The following is a 19887-nucleotide window of genomic DNA, read 5'->3' as shown; positions in this document are numbered from 1 at the left end:
CGAGTACAGATCATTCTATACCATTTTGCTCCCAGAATTTAAAGTTGTGTATTTATAATGCACAAAAAGAATTAATAACAAATTTCGTATTTATCTCGCCTTGTATATTAGTTTTACGAATCAACCTGTATATTAACTAACATATCAGAATTATTGCAGCTTATAATTCTTTTTATATCTGCAGTATTTGCTGACCTGGACTTTTGGTCCACCTCATCACATTTTAACGTGATAATCACTCTGTCGATGTCATTTTTAAACTGCAACACCACGTTTTAATTTCTTCTATGATACACTGAGTAAACGTGTTTTTTTATTTTGTGTGTCGACATGAAATGAGGACGAGAGATCAACCCAACTATATTTTTAAACAGGTGCATTTAAACCCGTAAATCCAAGACATATAAGTTTGAATTTCTTCAAATCCTACATTCAAGCAGAACATTTCAGCAAACAAGAAGGACTGTGAAGCTTTTTCACTCTCACTGATCCGCCTCGTCCAGTTTGCTCAGACTCTTTTTCTTTTCTTTTTTTTTAACTGCACCTGCCTCTTGACCAATTATTCACTTAACACACACAATTGATCTCTCTCAAGACGGAAAATGGGGATCGCCGAAGATAAATGGAAAGGAGATTATCTTTAAGAAAAGATGAAAAGGAATAAGCGATGCTGTCGGATGAGAGCAGGCCTCCCGCACCGCGCCGCTTAACGCACAATATAGGACAAATGCTGCAGCTTTAAAACCCTGAAATGTTATAGTTGCTGTCACTTTTTTTTTTCCCAATTTGGTAAAAAAATAAAATAAAATAAAAAATGCATGGCCTGCATGAGAAATATAGTTTCATAAAACGTAAAGTTCGGTGTTTCTAAATGCCTTTTCTCCCTCCAGAGGTTTGCGGCTTTTGCAGAGACGTTTGCACGGATCAATGCAAAAACATGAGCGACCATCTAAACCAAGCTGCCTTTTTGCAAGTTCACACAAACGCGCTCACACGGTGTCTGCCACAATAGCCAACATGATACTGCTTTGTGTCAGCTCGCATTAAACCTGCACCACGCTGCAGGCTTTCTTTTCACGGGAGAGGTGGGTGGAGAGGAGGAGGAGGAGGAGGAGGAAGAGGAGGAGGAAGAGGAAGAGGAGGAAGGGAGGGGGGGGGGGTTACAATCAGACACCGTTCGTGACATAATTTAAATCATATTTTACTGCTTTTGAAACTTTGCACATTATGTACATAAACTTCAGAATCAGATCAATAAATTAAAGTGATCAATACAAAACTAAATATTTTCTATGTTGACTAAAACACATTTCGACGAGTACACAAAGCCTAAAACCCTGTTTCACAGCGTATCCAGTATACAACACGAAAACAAATCTGAAAGTTATGTACAAAATACAATGACAAATGAGCTGCTCAACCTCGGGATAGTTTTTTTTTGTTTTGTTTGGTTTTTTTTGTCTTTTTTCTAAAGCAGCAAATCGTCAGGCCTTTTCACGTTGTTGTTTTTTTTTTCACATAACATCGGGGCACGGCATAGAAAAAGCTTTGCTTGCGTTTAGTGCAGCATTAACAACAGTGTTGTTATTTCAAACACGCTTACAAAAAGAACTGACCTCAACAGAAAGAAGAAAATTAAAAACTAGCCTGAATAACTTAATTTAAATAACAAACACATAGAGACAGCATAGTAGCGACTCGGGGCTTACACCGGTGGATAATTATTATTAGGTTTTTTGTTGTTGTTGTTGTTGGGGTTTTTTTTGGTAAAAAGAAACACCGTGGCCGTAAACTGTGAAAGCAGAGTGATCTGAAGGTTTTTTTGGGGGGGGCCCGACATCCTCGATAAACAAACACGTGTTTTCTAATAAACATGTAGCCTACAGTTTAACAACAGAATTGCTCACACAAATATGACTTTAAAAACATAGGGAACAGACCAAAAAAAAGAAAAAAAAAGAAACAGAAACAGAAAAGTGATCAACAGCAGCCAAATAAAAGGATCCTTTTTTGTCTACGATTCCCGCGTGATGCCCTCCAGTCTCCTTGCTCCTTCTGCGTCTTTGCGGGAATTCCTGCGGGGAGAGGAGGAGGAGGAGGAGGAGGAGAAGAAGAAGAAGGAGGAGGAGGAGGAGGCCTCCGTGTCCGCCGGCGGCAGCAAAAAAAAAAAACTCCGGATCCTCATCGTCCTTCTTGTCTGTTGTTTGTTTGTTTGTTGTTGGTGGTGCATCATCGCTGCAGAGGCGCGTCGCGCGGCCGCAATGCACGAGCCGGGGGTGGGGTGGGGGGGCCCGTCACCATTACTGATACTTTGAGGTCTCTGCTCACATGAGCTGGGACTGTTGCATAGACTCTTGGTGTGTGGTTGGATACCACGAGGTGTAGCTGGGGATGTAGGAGCCGGTGGAGCCCGCCGACGTCTTCACGGTGGTGGGGGAGCTCCACACGGGGGCCACCGAGGGCGAGCCGCTCGAAAGTCCGCGGCCACTGGCCAGAGCGTTGGCGTCGATGGTGCCTCCGCCCTGCTTCATCAGTTTCTTGAATTTGGAGCGTTTATTCTGAAACCAAATTTTTACCTGGAGGAGATCGGGAAGGGGGAATAGAGTTAAAATAAAATACGAACGCGTCTGGGGTGATATTGAAGAATGTATACAATTTTAATATCACGGGATATAATAATAATAATAATAATAATAATAATAATAATAATAATAATAATAATAATAATAATAATAATAATAATTTAAGATGCGTCGTGCAGCAGCTGCAGAGTGAAGCTATGCGCACGATGGAGACTCGCCTGTGTCTGCGTGAGACCCAGCGACGCCGCCAGCTCCGCCCGCTCCGGTAGCGCTAGATATTGCGTCTGCTGAAATCTCCTGTTCAGGGCTTGCAGTTGTAAACTCGAATATATAGTCCTTGGCTTTCTGATCTTCTTCCCCTTGCCGTTGAAGCGCACCTCGCCGCCCTCGACCACGGTGTTTTTCTCTGTCTCTGGCGCTGAGAAGAGACAGAAGCGAGCAAAGATGAAGAAGAGGGAGAGAGAAAACAAACAAAAACAAAAAAAAATAATATGAGGAGGCACGTAGTTGTGGCCAACAGTGCTGCACGAGCAGTGACTACACCAGCGCAAGTTTTACAGCCTGTACTTTAGGTATAATTACCCTTAATTGCATACATTGTTTATAGCGTTACGCAATAAATAATTACCAAGCCTAATTCCACATCTGGCTCGTTTTTTTGTTTCCCCCCCCCCCCCCCTCTCCACACAGTCGAGCTTCTATGGTTTGTGGAAGACACGGAAAGTTATAATCGAGGAGCCGCACTTACCTGCTTCTTCTAGCCGCGTCTGTGCCAGTCCCGAGCTGTTTTGGTAAGTCTGTACTGTGCTGAGATATGGACTGGTGGAATGACTGCCGACGGAGTTGACGTATGGATAACCCAGGGATCTGGGAAACGACGAAGCTGGACTGTAGCTGTCGTGTTGCGTATGACCTGCAGAATGTAAACAGTGCATGGGGTAGTGTCCGTGAGACATGGAGGAAGGCGACATTTGTTGACTCGTGGGTCCAAACTCCATGAAGACGGTTTTTCCTGAGGCAGGGCTATTAAGACTTTCTGGAATCGTAGTCATTGTCATCTCTTCTGGCGGTCCCCCTTGTCTCGCCTTTGTTGTTTTCCTTCTATGATCTCAGTGAAGGATGGGTCCCAATTTAAGCCGAACTGATTTTTTCTCGTTCCATTCATAAGAAAATGTAGTTTGTGCCTGTGAAAAGTCCTGGGAATGATGCTGTGGACCGAGACAAACTCGCTCAAAGGTTTGAATCTCGGACTCATGAATATTCATCAAAGACTGTCGCTGATTGGTCCACTCTCTCCAAGAGGGAAGCCGATTGGTGACGGTGGGGCTGGGTCCGAAGGAGCTGATAAAGTCGAGGAAAAAACATAAAACCTTAGATTTGCTTTTGACATGTCAAGAAACACTATATTATTATTAATTTCATTATGGTTATTATCATTATATTATTATTCATATTATTATTATTATTATTATGATTATTATTTGCAGCAGTAATGGGATATCATTGTACTATTAAACACATGGCGATTCTTACAGAGCTAAATAATATTTCCATTCTCGTTAGAGCTTGTGTGTCTGCTGACCACTTTGATTAAAGCCTCTTTGATTAAAGCTCCTAATGCTCCATCAAGAGGAAGGCGTACATTAACATAACAGTGGCGTTCAATTTTCATAAGTAGTTCTGTAATTAGTCATGTATTTACCTCTTAGACTGACTTGAGGGCTCAGTTACACCTGGCAGCTTTGGGAAAGGTAAAACAATTTTCTCGGTTGTGAAGTGAGTATAGCCTTAATAATGTTTTATGCCACAGGAAGAAAAAAACAAAACAAAACGACCACGCAAAGGTGAATATGGCGTCGTGAGACAGGGTTTTCAGTTAACTTGGTGGTAATTACGCGTAATTAAATCAACACAAAGTAGTCCATAAAGTTGCCATTACATTGAGAAACCTATTGCTTTTGTTTATTGATCACACGAATTAATAATGCTTTCAGTGTTGTAGTAACGCAAGCATGCGGATACCCGCCTGTCCTTATCGCTTTTAAATGCGCCACATCCTTTATATTGAAGCCAATTAATGGTCACAGATTTTAGCAAACACCGCCACCTCTGATTCATTATGAACCTAAGTGAGGATGGGGCGCGACCATCCTCCCGCTTCCAACAGTAATTATTCATAGACTGCTTATTTCATTAAAACTGGACATAGTTTCTTTTTTCTCACTGCAAATTTAAACAGCAGTTTTCCTCACCTCTAAGTACATATTTGCAAAAACAATAATACAAAAAAAATCTCAATTTATGTCAGCTGTTAAAAAAAAAAAAAAAAGGCAAACGTATCCTCTACTTACTTTCACGTGACGGAAAAGACGCAGATAAATGCGCAGCGTCCGGGGTCAGAGAGGCTCCGCAGGACGCGCGCGGCCACAGAGGAAGGAGAAGGTGTCCGGCAGCTCTTCATTTTGCTCGGGATCATTTGCAGACTGCTCCTCCGCTCGTGTCTGTGCGGAGCAGAAACACAGGCTGGCTGCTCCATCCGCAGTCCCTTCATCTCCACCTGAATAACAAATTAAAGGCAGTTAAATTCCGTCACTGTGATTATCAGTGTAATTACATAATTGAACTCAAAACAGAACTAGCAAGTTGCAAAATGTGTTATCAGAAAAAAAAAAAAAATGCAGGCGCTGACATCACGCAGCCTGTGCCACAATGTGCCAGGCGGCTGCCGATGCCTGGATTTAAAGATTTCTGTGAAATATTAGGCTATAACGAAAGCTGGTCCCTTGTCCCTCCTAAAATAGGCCAATTTGAAGTGATTTCTCTGGAATTACTTTCGAAAAATGCTTCAAGATTTCCTCTATCAACAACGACAATGATAATGGCAGTACAACCAATAATTATCATCTTCCAGAACAGAGGACAGATTTTTATGGGTACTTGGTGGGTGCGACTGATAACTGTCATTATTTTCCCACGATTATAGTATCTACAGACGGCTGTGAGCAAACCATTAACAGAATAGAGGCAGAATTTGCAGGAAAAAATGTAAAATAATAGCAGGGGTATCCAGCTAATATAATGATAACACTTTTTTTTATTCCCCCTCCTTTGCAAATGCAATTCTGAGCTGAGACTCTGCATAAATTACATTTATTTCATTGATACTTCTTTTGTGTGTGCAAAGAAAAAAAAGAAGAAGAAGAAGAAAGAATCAAGTGTTTCTTGGAGAATATTTATTTTGGGGCATTATCTCAAGCCATCCTCGGCTGCCATTAAGTTGTTGCAGACGTGTGATGGCATTACCCCTTTCATTAATAATTTGACTCTTGCGCTCGGTGGCGGGGAGGGCGGCGCGCGGGCCACCGTGCGCCTCTCCCGCCAGCACGGCCGCGAGGGTCTCTAACTAGCCGCACTAAAAATAAAAGTCCTCCATGCGCGGATGGAGCGCGGAGGCAGGACTCATTAGGAGTGAGTAGCTCTGTGGCTGAGGGTGTTTTAACACCTGCTGCTCTTCACCTGAGGGTGAGTGCAGAGGTGGAGGAGAGACAGAAAGAGAGGGAGGGGTGGAGGAGTCGGGGTGGGTGGGTGGAGGGGTGGAGGAAAGGGGGGGGGGGGGGTAAACGGGCCAAGATGTCACAGACTTCATTTCAGGCCGGTGATAGAAAGCCCTCCTCGACTGCCACACCAACCCACATTTTAACAGCCACCAAATATTATCCCAACCGCGGAGCATTGGTAAACTGCGGGACCCAAGCTGTGTTGCGTGCTCAGTTCTGTGTGTGTGTGTGCGCGCGCGCGTGCGTGCACCCCGCAGACTCCGCACGTGAGCGATGATTAATTACTGTCACTGGATGTGCAGGGAAATGTGAGGTTTTCGTTTTTGCATTTGCATTTGCATTTGCCTTTGCTACCAAGGAAACAAAGCGGCGCTTGTCAACATGCATTTCATACGCTGCGTGTGCTGCGTATGATGGAGCGGAAGACTTATATTATTTCTTGGGTTTTTTTTTCTTCAGCTTTTTACGATTTGATCCTTTCTCATCAAAATCTTCTAACAAAACGTTGCATTCACATCGAGACACATGCATGCATGAAACACAGTAAAAATGTCAAACGTTTTTTTTCCTCTCCTAAAATAACAAAAATAAAGCAGGTTTTTTTTTTTTTTTTTTTGTTAAACACGCCAACCAGCAAATAATCAATTCCAAACGTCACCGTGAAGAATATTACTGCATAACCTCAGAAAAGAAAAATGGTAAAATGTAATTCGGTGAGTGACTCCTATCAGAAATGTCAACCCATATGAAGGCTGGATTTCACATTTTAAAGGCAGCGGATCAAACAAGTGGAATTGCTTTTTGTTCTGCTTCTTCTCTGGCTTTGCTTCTCGCTGCCATCCTGTAATTTGCAGCGTCAATGAACGCAAACTAGATGCACTACAATTAACTCGATTCAGTGTCTATTTTCATGTTCAATGTGGCATCAAAATCTGAATTGATTTTGTTTACTCAGTTATGTGTAAACACCCCCTCCCCCCCTCCCCTAAAAAAAAAAAGAATTATATCTGGTGCATTTATTGTATTATGATGGAGGTCAGGAGGGAAGCAAGAACAACAAATGTAGTCAAGTTTTATTTGATTGTTTTCAGACAATCCTCTGTTTTTCTTTTTGCAATAAAACTGCAAATTTACTTCTTGTTGTCTCAACACATAATACAAATAATCTGAATTTAGTGCAATGTTTGAATTCACAAGGTCACAATTTTTGCTTCTAGAAATTAAATTGTATACGATTATATCACATTTATGGACTCAGCCAGGTGTTATTGGCCATATAATGTGGCCTGTTTGATTTCACTCCTGAATTATTGTGTTGTGGGCTATTTATTTAAATCTGACTTTGTATAATCACACGAAAAAGCTGATAGATTTCTTTGTTTCAGCAACCAAATTATATTTGGAAATGTGAGCCATTTGAAAAACCACAGAAACGGCTGTTGTTTCATTTTTTTCTAATTGTATGTCAAATAATATGATTGTTCTTATTTCTTTTCCAGGTACTGGTGACTCCAGCAGCTCCAGTTTTTCACCCCTTCATGATATGCTGACCAAAGGGATTTCTGGGACTCTAATATGTTGATCTATTTTCCTGTTTGAATATTATAAAAATCAAGCATGGCACATTAAATTCAATTGGACGTAATATTTCAAGTCACACGTTTTTGTTTTTGTTTCAAATGCACCAAGAATTAAGCAAAACATGTTTTATTTTTCAGCATGACATAACTAAATGTAAAAAAAAAAAAAACATCTTCTGTGAGTGGAAATAACCATTAATCTAATAATTCTGGAAGATAGACTAAAGGTTTACTCATAGCAGAGCTGAACAAAGTCACATTTCAGCTCCCCTTTTTTCCCATTTCAGTGTTCAGAGAAGCCCCCCTCTCCTCAGAAAGCAGGGGTCACTGTGTGGAAAAGCCCCCAGTGAACTGGTAGAAATGCTGTCCCCCATTACAGCAGCAGCAGGGGTCAGACCATGGCAGTAAGCATCCAACCTGCCCAAAATTGGCTGCAAAATGACCAATTACCTGAGTGAAGGCTGGAGAGAAAAGACTTGGAAAAATATGGCTTTTACTTAATTCAGCTAAACTGTAAAAGAAACTAGTGTCACACTGATGCCTCACATACTTGCTGCATGTTGCAGCATCACACCTGTTAAGTGTAACTTGGGCTTGCACACTTCAGCATGTTAACTAATGTGGATGGGAGTTGTACAGGAGGGTGAAAAATTTAATAAACCTTCAGTTAGTCCAGTGAAATGAGGGAAAGAGAGAGAGAGAGAGAGAGGGAGAGAGAGAGAGAGAGCATGATTGCAGGATTGAAAATCACTATAACGTAAGCCGCCGTATTATTTCACCAACATTAAAACAACGATTGATTAAACATCTTTACATGTAAGGCCTTATTGAATTAATTTCCAGGCAAATGGGAAACATGCAAATTTGCCAATTAAGTCATTTGCCCATGGAGAGCCAAGGCTGCTTGACGTTCAGCTGCCACTGCGCCTTTAGTCTGAAACCCTTTTTAGTTTTTGTTAAGAGTTAAGTCTCCAACAAAGACAGGAAGGAGGTCAGCACTCAGCCAACACCTGAATGCGCCTCTCTTTTTTTGTGCTCCCCTTGATCCCCACAGTCTGTGCCTGTCATTAGTCTTAATGATGGAAAATTGTCATGTTGATACAAGTCTTGCTCTCCCCCTCTCTTCTTTGTATAAGTAGAAGGTGGAAGCTCCATTTGTAACAAAGTTCTTTGTGACTAAAAGCCATGGACATTGCATTTGTGCCGGGGGGAGAAAAAAAAAAAGGCTGTAGATGCTCTTTCCATAGCTGGGATAATTATTCCTACTGTGACCTTAATGATTCGCTCTGTTCATCCTGCATCTCATCCACGCGCCAGGCCCTCAGCAGAGCCCTGTGTCAGGGAATATGAAAAACCCATATAATGAAACCATTTTGGCTGATGGAAAAAAGGGGCTACTGAAGCTGCACTTGCGACAAAGACGGCTCAATTATATGAGTAATTGTGATAATTTTCCCTCCATTCACTGCTTTCTCTGAAAGGTAAAAAACACAGATGCTGAAAGGGAAATTACTTGGACAATATATAATCTGTGAAATGGTCACAACAGAAAAAAAAAAGGAAAAAAAAAAGATGACTGTAAGAAAGTGTAGGACTATAAATAGGTATGTTAATGCAGGGCACATAAATACACCCTCAGAACCTGGCAGACATAAACAAACAGCACTACACGGTGCAAGCTTACGTGAAGAGAAAAAAAAGGCAACAAATGACCACTGGGGGGGAGGAAAAAAAAGAAAACATGATAAAAGTAGATATGCAGCTGCCAGAAAATTAAACCTCCCTCTCCTTCCTATTGACAAATTTCAGCTCCTGAAAATGCACCCCCATAGTTGGCTATCATTTGTTGTTCTCTGACAGGAAAAGGATAATTACCTCTCTCAGACGCAGGAGGACTGACATGCCCTTTAGACTTTGCCATGAATGCAGAAGCTTGATAGAAAGCTTGAGGAATAATTTTGTTCTTTGGCTTTCCTTTATGTTCAAGAGCATGTTTTGTTCCCAAGAACTTGGAGATGGCAGTATTGTGGAGTGCATTAAACCATGAGTGTTCTTCCTACTCTAAATATGACATCCCCGTGTCTATCAGCGTCTCCGTTCAGGGGAAAGGGAGCAACAAAAAAAAAAAAAAAAAAAAAAAAACCTCTGAAATGCATTAAAATTTCAATTTCAGCTCGCTGGGAGACAGACGAGATAGTGAGATATGCATTACTTTTTTCCCTTTCACAGTGGGTGTTGGATTAAACATTTCTGCCTCCCTGGAGAAAAAAAAATAAAAGCATCTCTCTGTCAGGAAGGAAGGAGGCTATAAATCCAACTTCTGTGGAGACAGAAAATCATTTAATCCCAGGAAGTACTCGACATATGTAGATCTGTATTAAACTTTCAGTGACTCTCGCTATAAAGTTTAATACCTTGTTTATGTGTTTTGGGAGAAACTATTGGCTTGGGTGAATGAAGTCACACTTGTATACTTGTGTGTGTAGGTTGATTAAAAGTACATTTTCTGTTTGGATGAGTCTCCCACGTGAGGCTGCGGAACCCCCCCACCCACCCCCAGGCCCTGCAATCCGGAATAAATCTTTGCAGACAAGCCGAGCAGCATTACACCCTCGCAGCTCAAATACTTGTATCGCGCTCAAAATGATGAGTCTCTGTCACACACCATGTCATCAGCTTCACCCCAACCCCCCAATAACTTCCGTCCCATTGAGCAGCCTCGTGTGTTACAGAGGCCAAGGCAGCCGGAGACCCCCTGGTCCTACCTGATTGTGCCTCCTGCAACATGGAGAAGCAGTTTTGGGGCCAAAACCACCAGCCCATACTCAGCATTGCTGTTGTGTAACACACACACACACACACACACACACACACACACACACACACACACACACACACACACACACACACACACACACACACACACACACACACACACACACACACACACACACACACACACACACACACACACACACACGAACACACACACACATGCACACACACACAAAACAACCACCAATCTCAATTCGGTGCACCCCACTGTGAACTTCCTGACAGCCTACAGAAATGTTTTCAAGTTATCAAAAGCCTTGCCGTAATAGTCCAGGAGCAGAGAACACAACAAAACAATAATCATATGATCAGAAATTTAGGCTATGCATGTAAGATGCTGTTTGGGTTACGTCGGTCGGGCTCTTTCATTTGACGCTTTCACTTTGTTTCCTCATGAAAAAGCCGGTGTAATATTTAAACTGCTGGGTCACCAGAGCACACGACCAAATTGGCTTTTCAAATCACTCCGCTGCTCTTTGTGCCGAGCAGCAGCTGTTGTGATATTTGAGAACAAATGCATCTGGATGAAACGGTTTATTTAGTTCGACAGGCGCAAGGGACCATCAGAAAATTATTAGAGGAGCAAAAATAAAAGGAGGAGAGGCGTGTATTGTTTGTTCCTGCTGAGGGAAGATGGTTGATTTATTAGATTTTTTTCAAACAATACAGGTGGTCTTTTAACTTTCGTCATTCTTGACTGATAACAGTTTTTCAGCCTATCCTCTTATTGTTTCTGTCTTCAACATGTAATTTACAGTACAAGTCCACACGTGTGATTTATTGTAGGTTTATGATCCAATTACATTATAACATAAACATTAATGTGTACACCAGCTTCATCTATGCTGTGTGCAAAATTATCAAATCCAACAGAAATACAGTTGTTTTTATTGTTATTTTCAGAAATCTGAGCAACCATGCTGAAATTCACTTCCAAGCATGTATAAAAGAACAACGCTGGGAAAGGATCAGCTTGAGATGCTGGTTCCATCTCAGCTTCTCCCTCCAGTGACTTTCTTACAGGCTCTAATCGCCTGACGTGTTGCTGCGCACAATTTAAAACACAACATTAAATTAGTGTGTCATTATGTGCCTGTTAAAGCCTTGGAAGTCCAACAGGGACCACACTTTATGTGCGTGTTTGTATTTCACGTTTCATGCTCTTAAAAGGCCTCCCGATGTCAGATGGAGTCGTGTAACAGCCCTCTGTGACAAAGTGCAGTTTTTTTTTGAAGCATTAATCAGACTTTTCTCCAAGATATCTTAAAATGATGCCTTTTTGAGTTGATATAAACCTTTTGAATGCTAAGTGCAGTTTTAGAAGAATAATGTAACATTCCCCCCCATCAATAGCTCAAGAAAAATAAATCCCCCCCCAAAAAAAGAACCAATACATTACAATTTTAACTGTAGAAGGAAACGTTTACATATACAGTTTGTTAGAAAATCAAACAACACCGAAATAAATATTGACTTTTAAAATGTAAAAAACACACAAAAAACGATAATATAATGATGCAGCTTGAACATTGTGACTATTTTCTATTTCTGAATTACAAGCAGCAGGTTCTTCAATAGACTGAACCCTCAGCATTGATATGAAGTGAGTTCAGAGTAACATTCAGTAACTGATAGCACGTTTCATAGCGAACCACTTACTCAAAACTTTCTGTGATAAACAGTTCATTTTTTAGGTGATTTCAAAAGGAATGCGCTTGAATATCGAGAAAGAAATGTTCTCATGTGGCACAAGAAGTATGAGAGGTGGTGCGAGCAAAGTCTAAATAACATTAGGACATTATGGCGTAAAATAGCAGCCAACTTTCGTAAGAGATCAGGTTGAAGATACTTGCATTCAGAACAAAAAATACAAAATAAAAACCACCTTTTCCCATGTGCGCTCCCCCTCAGCTTTTAATTTTCATACCGTCCCTCACCCTTACATTTCGGAGGCATTTTTTTCCAGCAGGAGTGGCAGCTAGAAAACTCAAATCATACCCACGAGTCATGGATGAAGGCATAAATGTAGGGTCTATACTGTTGCCCCTGGTAGCATAGACACTGACCCTCAGACAGAGGTGGTCTGATTTTGTACTTCATAACCAGCAGTCTGATATAAACCAGTCTGACCTGCAGCTGTACCTCACAGATATTACTAGCCAGGTACAGAGAGCCTCGTCTTCCAATTACACTGCTGCACCACAGCCTAAAGCTCAGCCATCTATGGAGAAAGCTAAGACAAGGCTGTCAGAGACTTTAATAAATGTAGGGAACACTGCATGGGAAAAGTGTTGCTGTCTCAATAGAGTGACACAGACAGGCCAAGGCTGTCAATGGAGCCCCTAATGACAGAGTAAGATAATGACAGACCCCAGTTAGAATCAGCAGGAAGAGGAAGATCAATCTGCAGCCAGGGAGGGAGGGATGGAAGGAGGGGGACCAAACTGTGGGCTCTTTCTTTTCTATTTTCTCAGTTTTAGCTCATCTCATACATATCTTTCTGCTGCAGCTGGCTCGCATCGTGGCGGGGCAGCTCTGCATTAAGCGCACAGTGGATCAATAGCCATTACAACTCCCTCACAGCCTGACACATCGCAGGGCCACAGTTGACATTTCACTCAGGGCTGCATTGATCCCCAGTGCACAATATTCCAGCCCTCAGTTAGTAGCCGAGCCTGGGGTCTGGCTGGAATTGAAAAGCGAGGGAGGGGGGCGTAAAAAAACGGCAGAGGGGTGGCTAACCAGCTGCCCGAGCCACAAGTAAACAGCACACCCCTTGATGCATTCCTCATTTCCAATCTACTGGTTTTCCTGCCACTACTGGCCGTATCGCAGGATCAAAGCTTGACCCACACCAAATTATTTATGCTCGCGCCAGTTCAGCGCAAATGAGCGATTATAAGACGGAAAACAAGCCACACTGGCATCATTGTTGATCGCATCTACCGCTTTCTTTTTGCAGAGCGGTGCAAAACCAGACTTCCAAAAAAACCCTAGAATAAGCATTTGGTACCATTAAAAAGTGGGAGTTTCCAAGAAGCCTTGTTCAAAATAAACAGCCAACAAGACAGAATCAGATACAATTTGGCCTAATTTCTTTTTAATTGGCTTTCAAGAGCCAAGATACTATCTCTGTAGTGAGTTTGACTTTTCAGGGTCATTAAAGACGCGCTAATAAACCTGAATTTATACTCGGGCAGTGGAACGGAAGCCTAACCACCATTCAGTGATTATGAACTCAACATTAAAGAACATTAAAGAAGCTATGACTTTTGACAAAAAGGTTACGATAACATAATCTGTGTGGACACTTTGTCGGTACAAACCATCAGAGCTTGTATCATATGTCACTGCACAGGCTGATGAATAAATACTTAAAGAAAACATTCGCTCTATCTGCATGGAAATGTTTCAGACGCACAAAAGATTGTGTGTTTGGTTTGTTAAATGGGGGGAAACAGAGATCTCTTCATACCTCCTCTGCCAGTGAACAGTGCTGCTGGGTTTGATTTCTAAATTGCTCTTCATTATTGAAAGAGAGGGGGATTCCTAGATAAACTGGCCACAAGACATTAAACACCTGTCAGGTGTAGTGTGGCCACATTGTTCAGTGTAAAGATGACTGCAGGGATATTTCTATAGTGGAGAGGGTAAAAAAAAAAAAAAAAAAGAGTGTGATTTCCTTCTCAGAACCATTTTAATCTTCTCTCTCTCTCTCTCTCTCTCTCTCTCTCTCTCTCTCTCTCTCTCTCTCTCTCTCTCTCTCTCTCTCTCTCTCTCTCTCTCTCTCTGGATTTCATGCATGTGTGCATACGAAGAGTGTGAACAGGCACCTGCTTCAGAGAATACACACGTTTAAACTCTGTACTTGTGCACGCCTGGTATTAGGACACACTCTGTAGTGAAATTTGCGCCATCTTCCTAACACGTCCAAAATGACACAGATTGGTTAAATTATAGGGGCTAATGTTACGGATATGTATCATAATGTCACTTTAAAGAGTTTACATGTGGAAGGCAGCGACGCACCAGATTACAGGTTACTAATGCTGCGATTAAATTCTTCCTCTGGGTAGAAATTTGATTTAATCAATTGTTACCACGTGCCTCAGGGTTTTTTTTTTTTTACGACACGAGGGGGCCACACACACACACACACACACAAGATTAGCAGATAAAATGTGTGGGAATAAACGTAAACACGCAGAGCAACAACGTCCGCCACGCAAAACTTCTCAGCAACTGAAGGAGGCCTGCAGTTCAGAATCAGATCTTCATCTTTAATGTCTATGTAGTCGGTCCGGTCGGAAACAATGCCTGTCATCACGTAGTCTGTAGTCATTATGTACTGCGAGGGGGGGGGGGGGATGGAAGGGGGGTACTGTACACCAAGATGAGAGCGGGTCTGCAGTCACAATGCTCTCATTTAGCATGGTGGGCCGGAGGGGGGGGGGGTGGTTATGGAGCCACGTCTTGCCCTCTCTGTCCAATTGTGTGACCCAAGCCAGCCTGGCAGAGACACTCTGGAGCCCCGCAGGCTGGCAGAGGACCCCCCCCCCCCCCCCCCCATCAACACACATATAATACTGCTCTGGCAAAGACTCACAAGTAAGACAAGACTCCACTGGGTTGATCTGCTGGGCACGTGTCCAAGTGGCCCATGGTTATATCCCAAAGTAGAAAGAGTCCAATGTTTACGTGGGGCATACTGCTTGAATTGTCGATTTTGTCACACAGGAATAAACACACACTGTAAACTGTATTATTTTCCATGATGAGAGAAAACTGCTTTTGAATCAGATTCTGTCTTAGAGAAATTAATCATGGATTTGACAAGCCACTTAAAAAAGAAGAAAAAAAAAAAGAAAAAAAAATGAAGTTAACATTTCTGCCAGCTGCATTTCAACTTCAATTTTTTTTTTTTTTTTTGTCAAAGCACCTGAAGGCACAGCTTTATTCTGATTCCTGTCTTCTCTGAGATCCACCTCTTTTGTCCCCCCTCCAAAGTCACTTGTTTGACTGGTCAATTACTATGTTTTTCTCCCTCACTGCCTCACAAAGTCAAATAGATGTTTTCACAGCTCTGTCTTATGACGATGTTTGTGTGAATTATTCAGCCTTTGCTTTTATCAAATAACAATACCTTGAAATACCCTAATGCAGAAATAGCAATTTGAGGATTCAGGGAGAATATCCAACTCACTTTTCATCCCATTTTCTTTCTTCCAAAAAGAAATCATCAAGGCGTCAATCTTCAGACCTAAAACATTATTCATCTCTGTTATTCGTGGTTGTATGGTGAGGGAAACACACAATGCTTTCATATATTCGGTAGCTCCTGAGACATTGTATGTGTGTTTTATATTAAGAGCTTAAGGGTTGAGTTTCACATCGAAGACGACTGTTGAAAGTCACCCTCCGGACAGTGAAGGCAGCTCTCTGCCCTGGCTTTGCTTAGAGGAAACACCTGCAGAGAGCAACACATGTGGGTCCGCGGGGGAGACCGCCGCTGTCCATCTTCCACTGATGAACTATTTCCAAGCAAAGAGGGACTGTGACCCTGTTGTGAACATTTGTAAGCTCTGGATATTGTTGAAACTTACCACGGGCGAGCGGCTGACAGAAAGGCAAGCAGCGACAGCAGTGATTGGTTTCGAACAGAGGGCAACAAGCTGGGGCTTTTTTTTTTTTCGGTGTTTCGGCGACTGTGCTCCTCCTCTGTGGTTGTGTGAGAAACTTTCTTCCCTCCATGCAGCCTGGATAAATTAGCCCTAGAGCAAGAGTGTGGACAGCAGCTGGAGTGCAAGAGTCAGCTCTGGCAGTGGTGATAATCAACAGGGAGGATGTGGAGAGAGAAACCCTCGGGGAGGAGGGAGGGGCGGGGGGTTTGGGGGGGGGGGGGGGGTTGCAAGGTTGGGGTGGGGTGGCTGTGATCTTACAGGCCCAATCAGAACCCAAGTGGAGCTGCGGCCTCATGCAGTGTAACAGCACACCATCGCGCTGCAGCACTCAACATCCTGGACACAGAGCAGGTCTCCTCCCTAACCGGCTGCTTAACCCTTTCAGTGTGTGTGTGTGTGTGTGTGTGTGTGTGTGTGTGTGTGTGTGTGTGTGTGAGTGTGTGTGTGTGTGTGTGTGTGTGTGTGTGTGTGTGTGTGTGTGTGTGTGTGTGTGTGCCTGCGTGTGCGTGTGTGTGTCTCCCCTGGCCCTCATTCGCTCATCACTGCACTAATCAGCCTCAGAGACAGCAGCTGCAGGGAGCCCCACTCCTAACCTGGGCTGGAGAGGCTGTTATACTCAGCAAGAGGAGGGCAAATACAGAGCTTAGTGTTCTCAACAGGGACCGCAGAGCATCCACATGTCCGACACTGGCTGCCTCGTCTGTTGTGTCACATTCAGTTAGCAGACAAGCGTCGTCGCCAGACACTGTGGGCTTTCAAGAGCTCCGGAAGGAGCGCTCGGATGCTTTTTGTAGGGTTGAAGTAGTAATACGGAAATGTAAAAAAAAACCAACAACAAAAAAACGACTAATATTACAAGTTGAATCAATTGTAGTGCACGAAAAAAATTTATCCAATGAAAAAAGGAGTTATCTAATAGAATTATCGGAGTGAAAATAAGTAAAAGTTACAGAAGAATTCAGTATTTATGTGTAAATGACGGAGCAAAACATTGTTACTTCTGTAATAGCATATGGGGTAAGTCAAGCTAAAATACAAGTTAAAAAAAACAACTAAACAACAGCAACAAAAAACATGTATTTGAATGGCTAATATAGAATATAAAATGTAAAACTGAAGCTGATTAGAAGAATTCTGCGACTGAAGTTGCTAATATTGAAACCTGATGGGGCTGCACTCAGAAATTAATTATTAAAGAAATGTACCTTAGCTACACATAATCTAAACAAATAGAGGAGACACGTCATCACATAAATGAAACAAAAAGGCATCGTTAAAATAAAGATCTGCAAGCTTGTTGTTTGACAGGTTTTCTTGTGATTTGCTTTGACGCGCCGTACCGTTGACTATTATAGTCTTCCGCTACTGATGGATGCCAACTGACATATAATACCTCCATACTGGATATAGAGATATATGGATGGTATTGTACTGTGGATACTTTTTTTCTAATTGTGTGTCTTTCCAGAGAATCTGAAAATGTCACTACTTATCCTTTTTTTTCCGTACGTTAGTACACAGCACATATAGTGTGACTGGATTATTGATTAAATTATTATCCATCCATCTATTCATAAACCATAGAACTTCATAGGGCCTCGTTCCAGCTCATGATGAGCAAAGGCAGGTTGCACCCCGGACATTTACCACTCCATCGAATAAATTATTAATCACATTCTAATCAAACTTACTATGCAGCTACAAATTTATTTTGATTTGTGCCAATCGCTTGGACACAATGTACAATCATTTCTTGTTAAATAAAATTACTGCAAACGGGACTGAACGTTTGTTTTATTGATGCCCCTGTTATCTGTGTCTTTATTGCCAATCTAAGCGACCACCGGCCTGCAATACATCAGTGGGAGTTTAAATAAAGCCTTGATGAATCTGTAAGGAGGGAATAATGCAGCACTGTACTCCCCGTTACGTCCCCACAGTGCCGGCACTGTGCTGGCTTATCCTCACTAAATCACACTGCAGGTCAAGCCGGCTCAGAGGTTGCACGCGACCAGCAGTTCGTCAGCGTGTGCATGACACTTGGACATGATGGAGGGCGTGGAGGAACGTCCGTACAGGTAGGGTCAGAGTCAGGTCTGATTACACAGCTGCTTATCCTCCGTGAAAAAAAACGCAGAGGCAAACCAGCACCGGGTCCATTGAATCCAGCCGTCCACCGATAACGCCAAGTCGGGCCAGAAATACTGTACAGCACACTGGCTTGTGATCCAGTCGACAAAGTTTGGATCCAGGACCGCGTCAACGTTTGACTTTGTGTGGTACACTTTTGTATATGCGCCGCTGTGTAAAGGCAACAAACACATTCGGCTTTCTCGCGGAAATAAATGACTCAGTCAACGTCTCTCGCGGTGCTGTCCAAGAAATATTTCAACCAAGGAGCTGTGAGATATTGGTGGAGCCAATGCAATCTCCGAAGCCCAGCTTGACATGACATGAAGCAACGATTTTATGTTGTCTGTCAAATATACAGAGGAAAAAAAAGAAAAAAAAATCAATGCAACTTGACAGCATTACATAAAGAGCCTTTGTGCTTTTATATTTCTTTTCTGCCTGTGTACTTTTGTCTGGGGTGTAGCGAGTCGTTTTCCAGGCCCGGAGGGAGCAGAGCTGCAGAGAACAATGTGGGAATCCGAGGAGGCACACTGGCGCATGTTGTCTTTTCTCCACAGTCTCCGCCGCGACTCCGAAAAAAAAAGAGGCAGCATCTTCACAGACCATTTCATACGGCAACGTCAGTAATCACAGCAGACGGGTGAGACTGCACCTTTATCACCAGTCCAGCTCAACTTGACCCTGGATTCATCTGAGAAGACGATGCAGAAATACACCGGCTCATAATGAACTGATGATCCATGTCTAATAGTGACAATCAGAAAACGCAGCATTATTTTTGTCGCCATAATTTCAATTGAACAGTTTTTTTTGTTGTTTTTTTTATACTTTGACTCACTATTTCTTCATTTGAAAGCACAATCTATCAAATCTATCTAAAGTGGGGCTGCCAAATGATTTGATTAAGTCCCACTTCACCTCATATCAGGTAGCAACATGGTGGACTGTATATCCACAGTCAAAACTACCATTGAGATCAATGGAAGGCTTCAACTGAAGAGTCACATGCATCCTAAAGCCCACAGTTATTAGACCAGTTACATTTGTACTACAGCTTTATGTGTAGTTGTAGTGTTTTGTCCTTTACATTTAAATCACATTCAGTTCTGAAATGTATGTTTTTAATAAACTATATATCACCTATAGATTCCTCCGATTTTCCACACAAACCATATCCTGTTCAAGTGTGATGAAGACGTATAAATAGATCAACTGAAACATAACAGCTCAACTGTATCGAAAGCAATATAACCGAACTAAGTGTATCCATCTGCACACTATTAACTGCAGCTACTGCCCACATTTACAATTTCATGGAAATATGGAGAAAAGATTGTTGGGCAAACTGATCAAGCACTTAGCATCCATATAATCTGATTATGGCTGAAACCCAGAGTTTAGTGGCGCTCTCTATCAGCGGTGACAAAGCTACCAGCGCCACACGCTGCAACCAGGTGCAACCAGGCAGCGTCGGGTTGGATCGGGGCGGCGGGGGGGGGGGGGGGGGGTAGGGGGTGTA

General features: G+C 42.4%; 1 protein-coding gene across 1 annotated transcript; it reads right to left on the bottom strand.

Moving 5' to 3' along the window:
* Positions 1 to 2324: 2324 nt before the first annotated feature.
* Positions 2325 to 3847, bottom strand: dlx1a (distal-less homeobox 1a; the record flags this gene model as incomplete). Its single annotated transcript, XM_080498518.1, is given in 4 exon segments — positions 2325 to 2576; positions 2801 to 3000; positions 3331 to 3691; positions 3695 to 3847. Coding segments are annotated over 4 exon segments (966 nt in total).
* Positions 3848 to 19887: the final 16040 nt, after the last annotated feature.

The sequence above is a fragment of the Blennius ocellaris genome, assembly GCF_963422515.1.
Source record: "Blennius ocellaris genome assembly, chromosome: 6".
NCBI lineage: Eukaryota > Metazoa > Chordata > Actinopteri > Blenniiformes > Blenniidae > Blennius > Blennius ocellaris.
The sequence above is the reverse complement of the archived record's forward strand: the minus strand, read 5'-3'. Positions and strand labels throughout refer to the sequence as shown.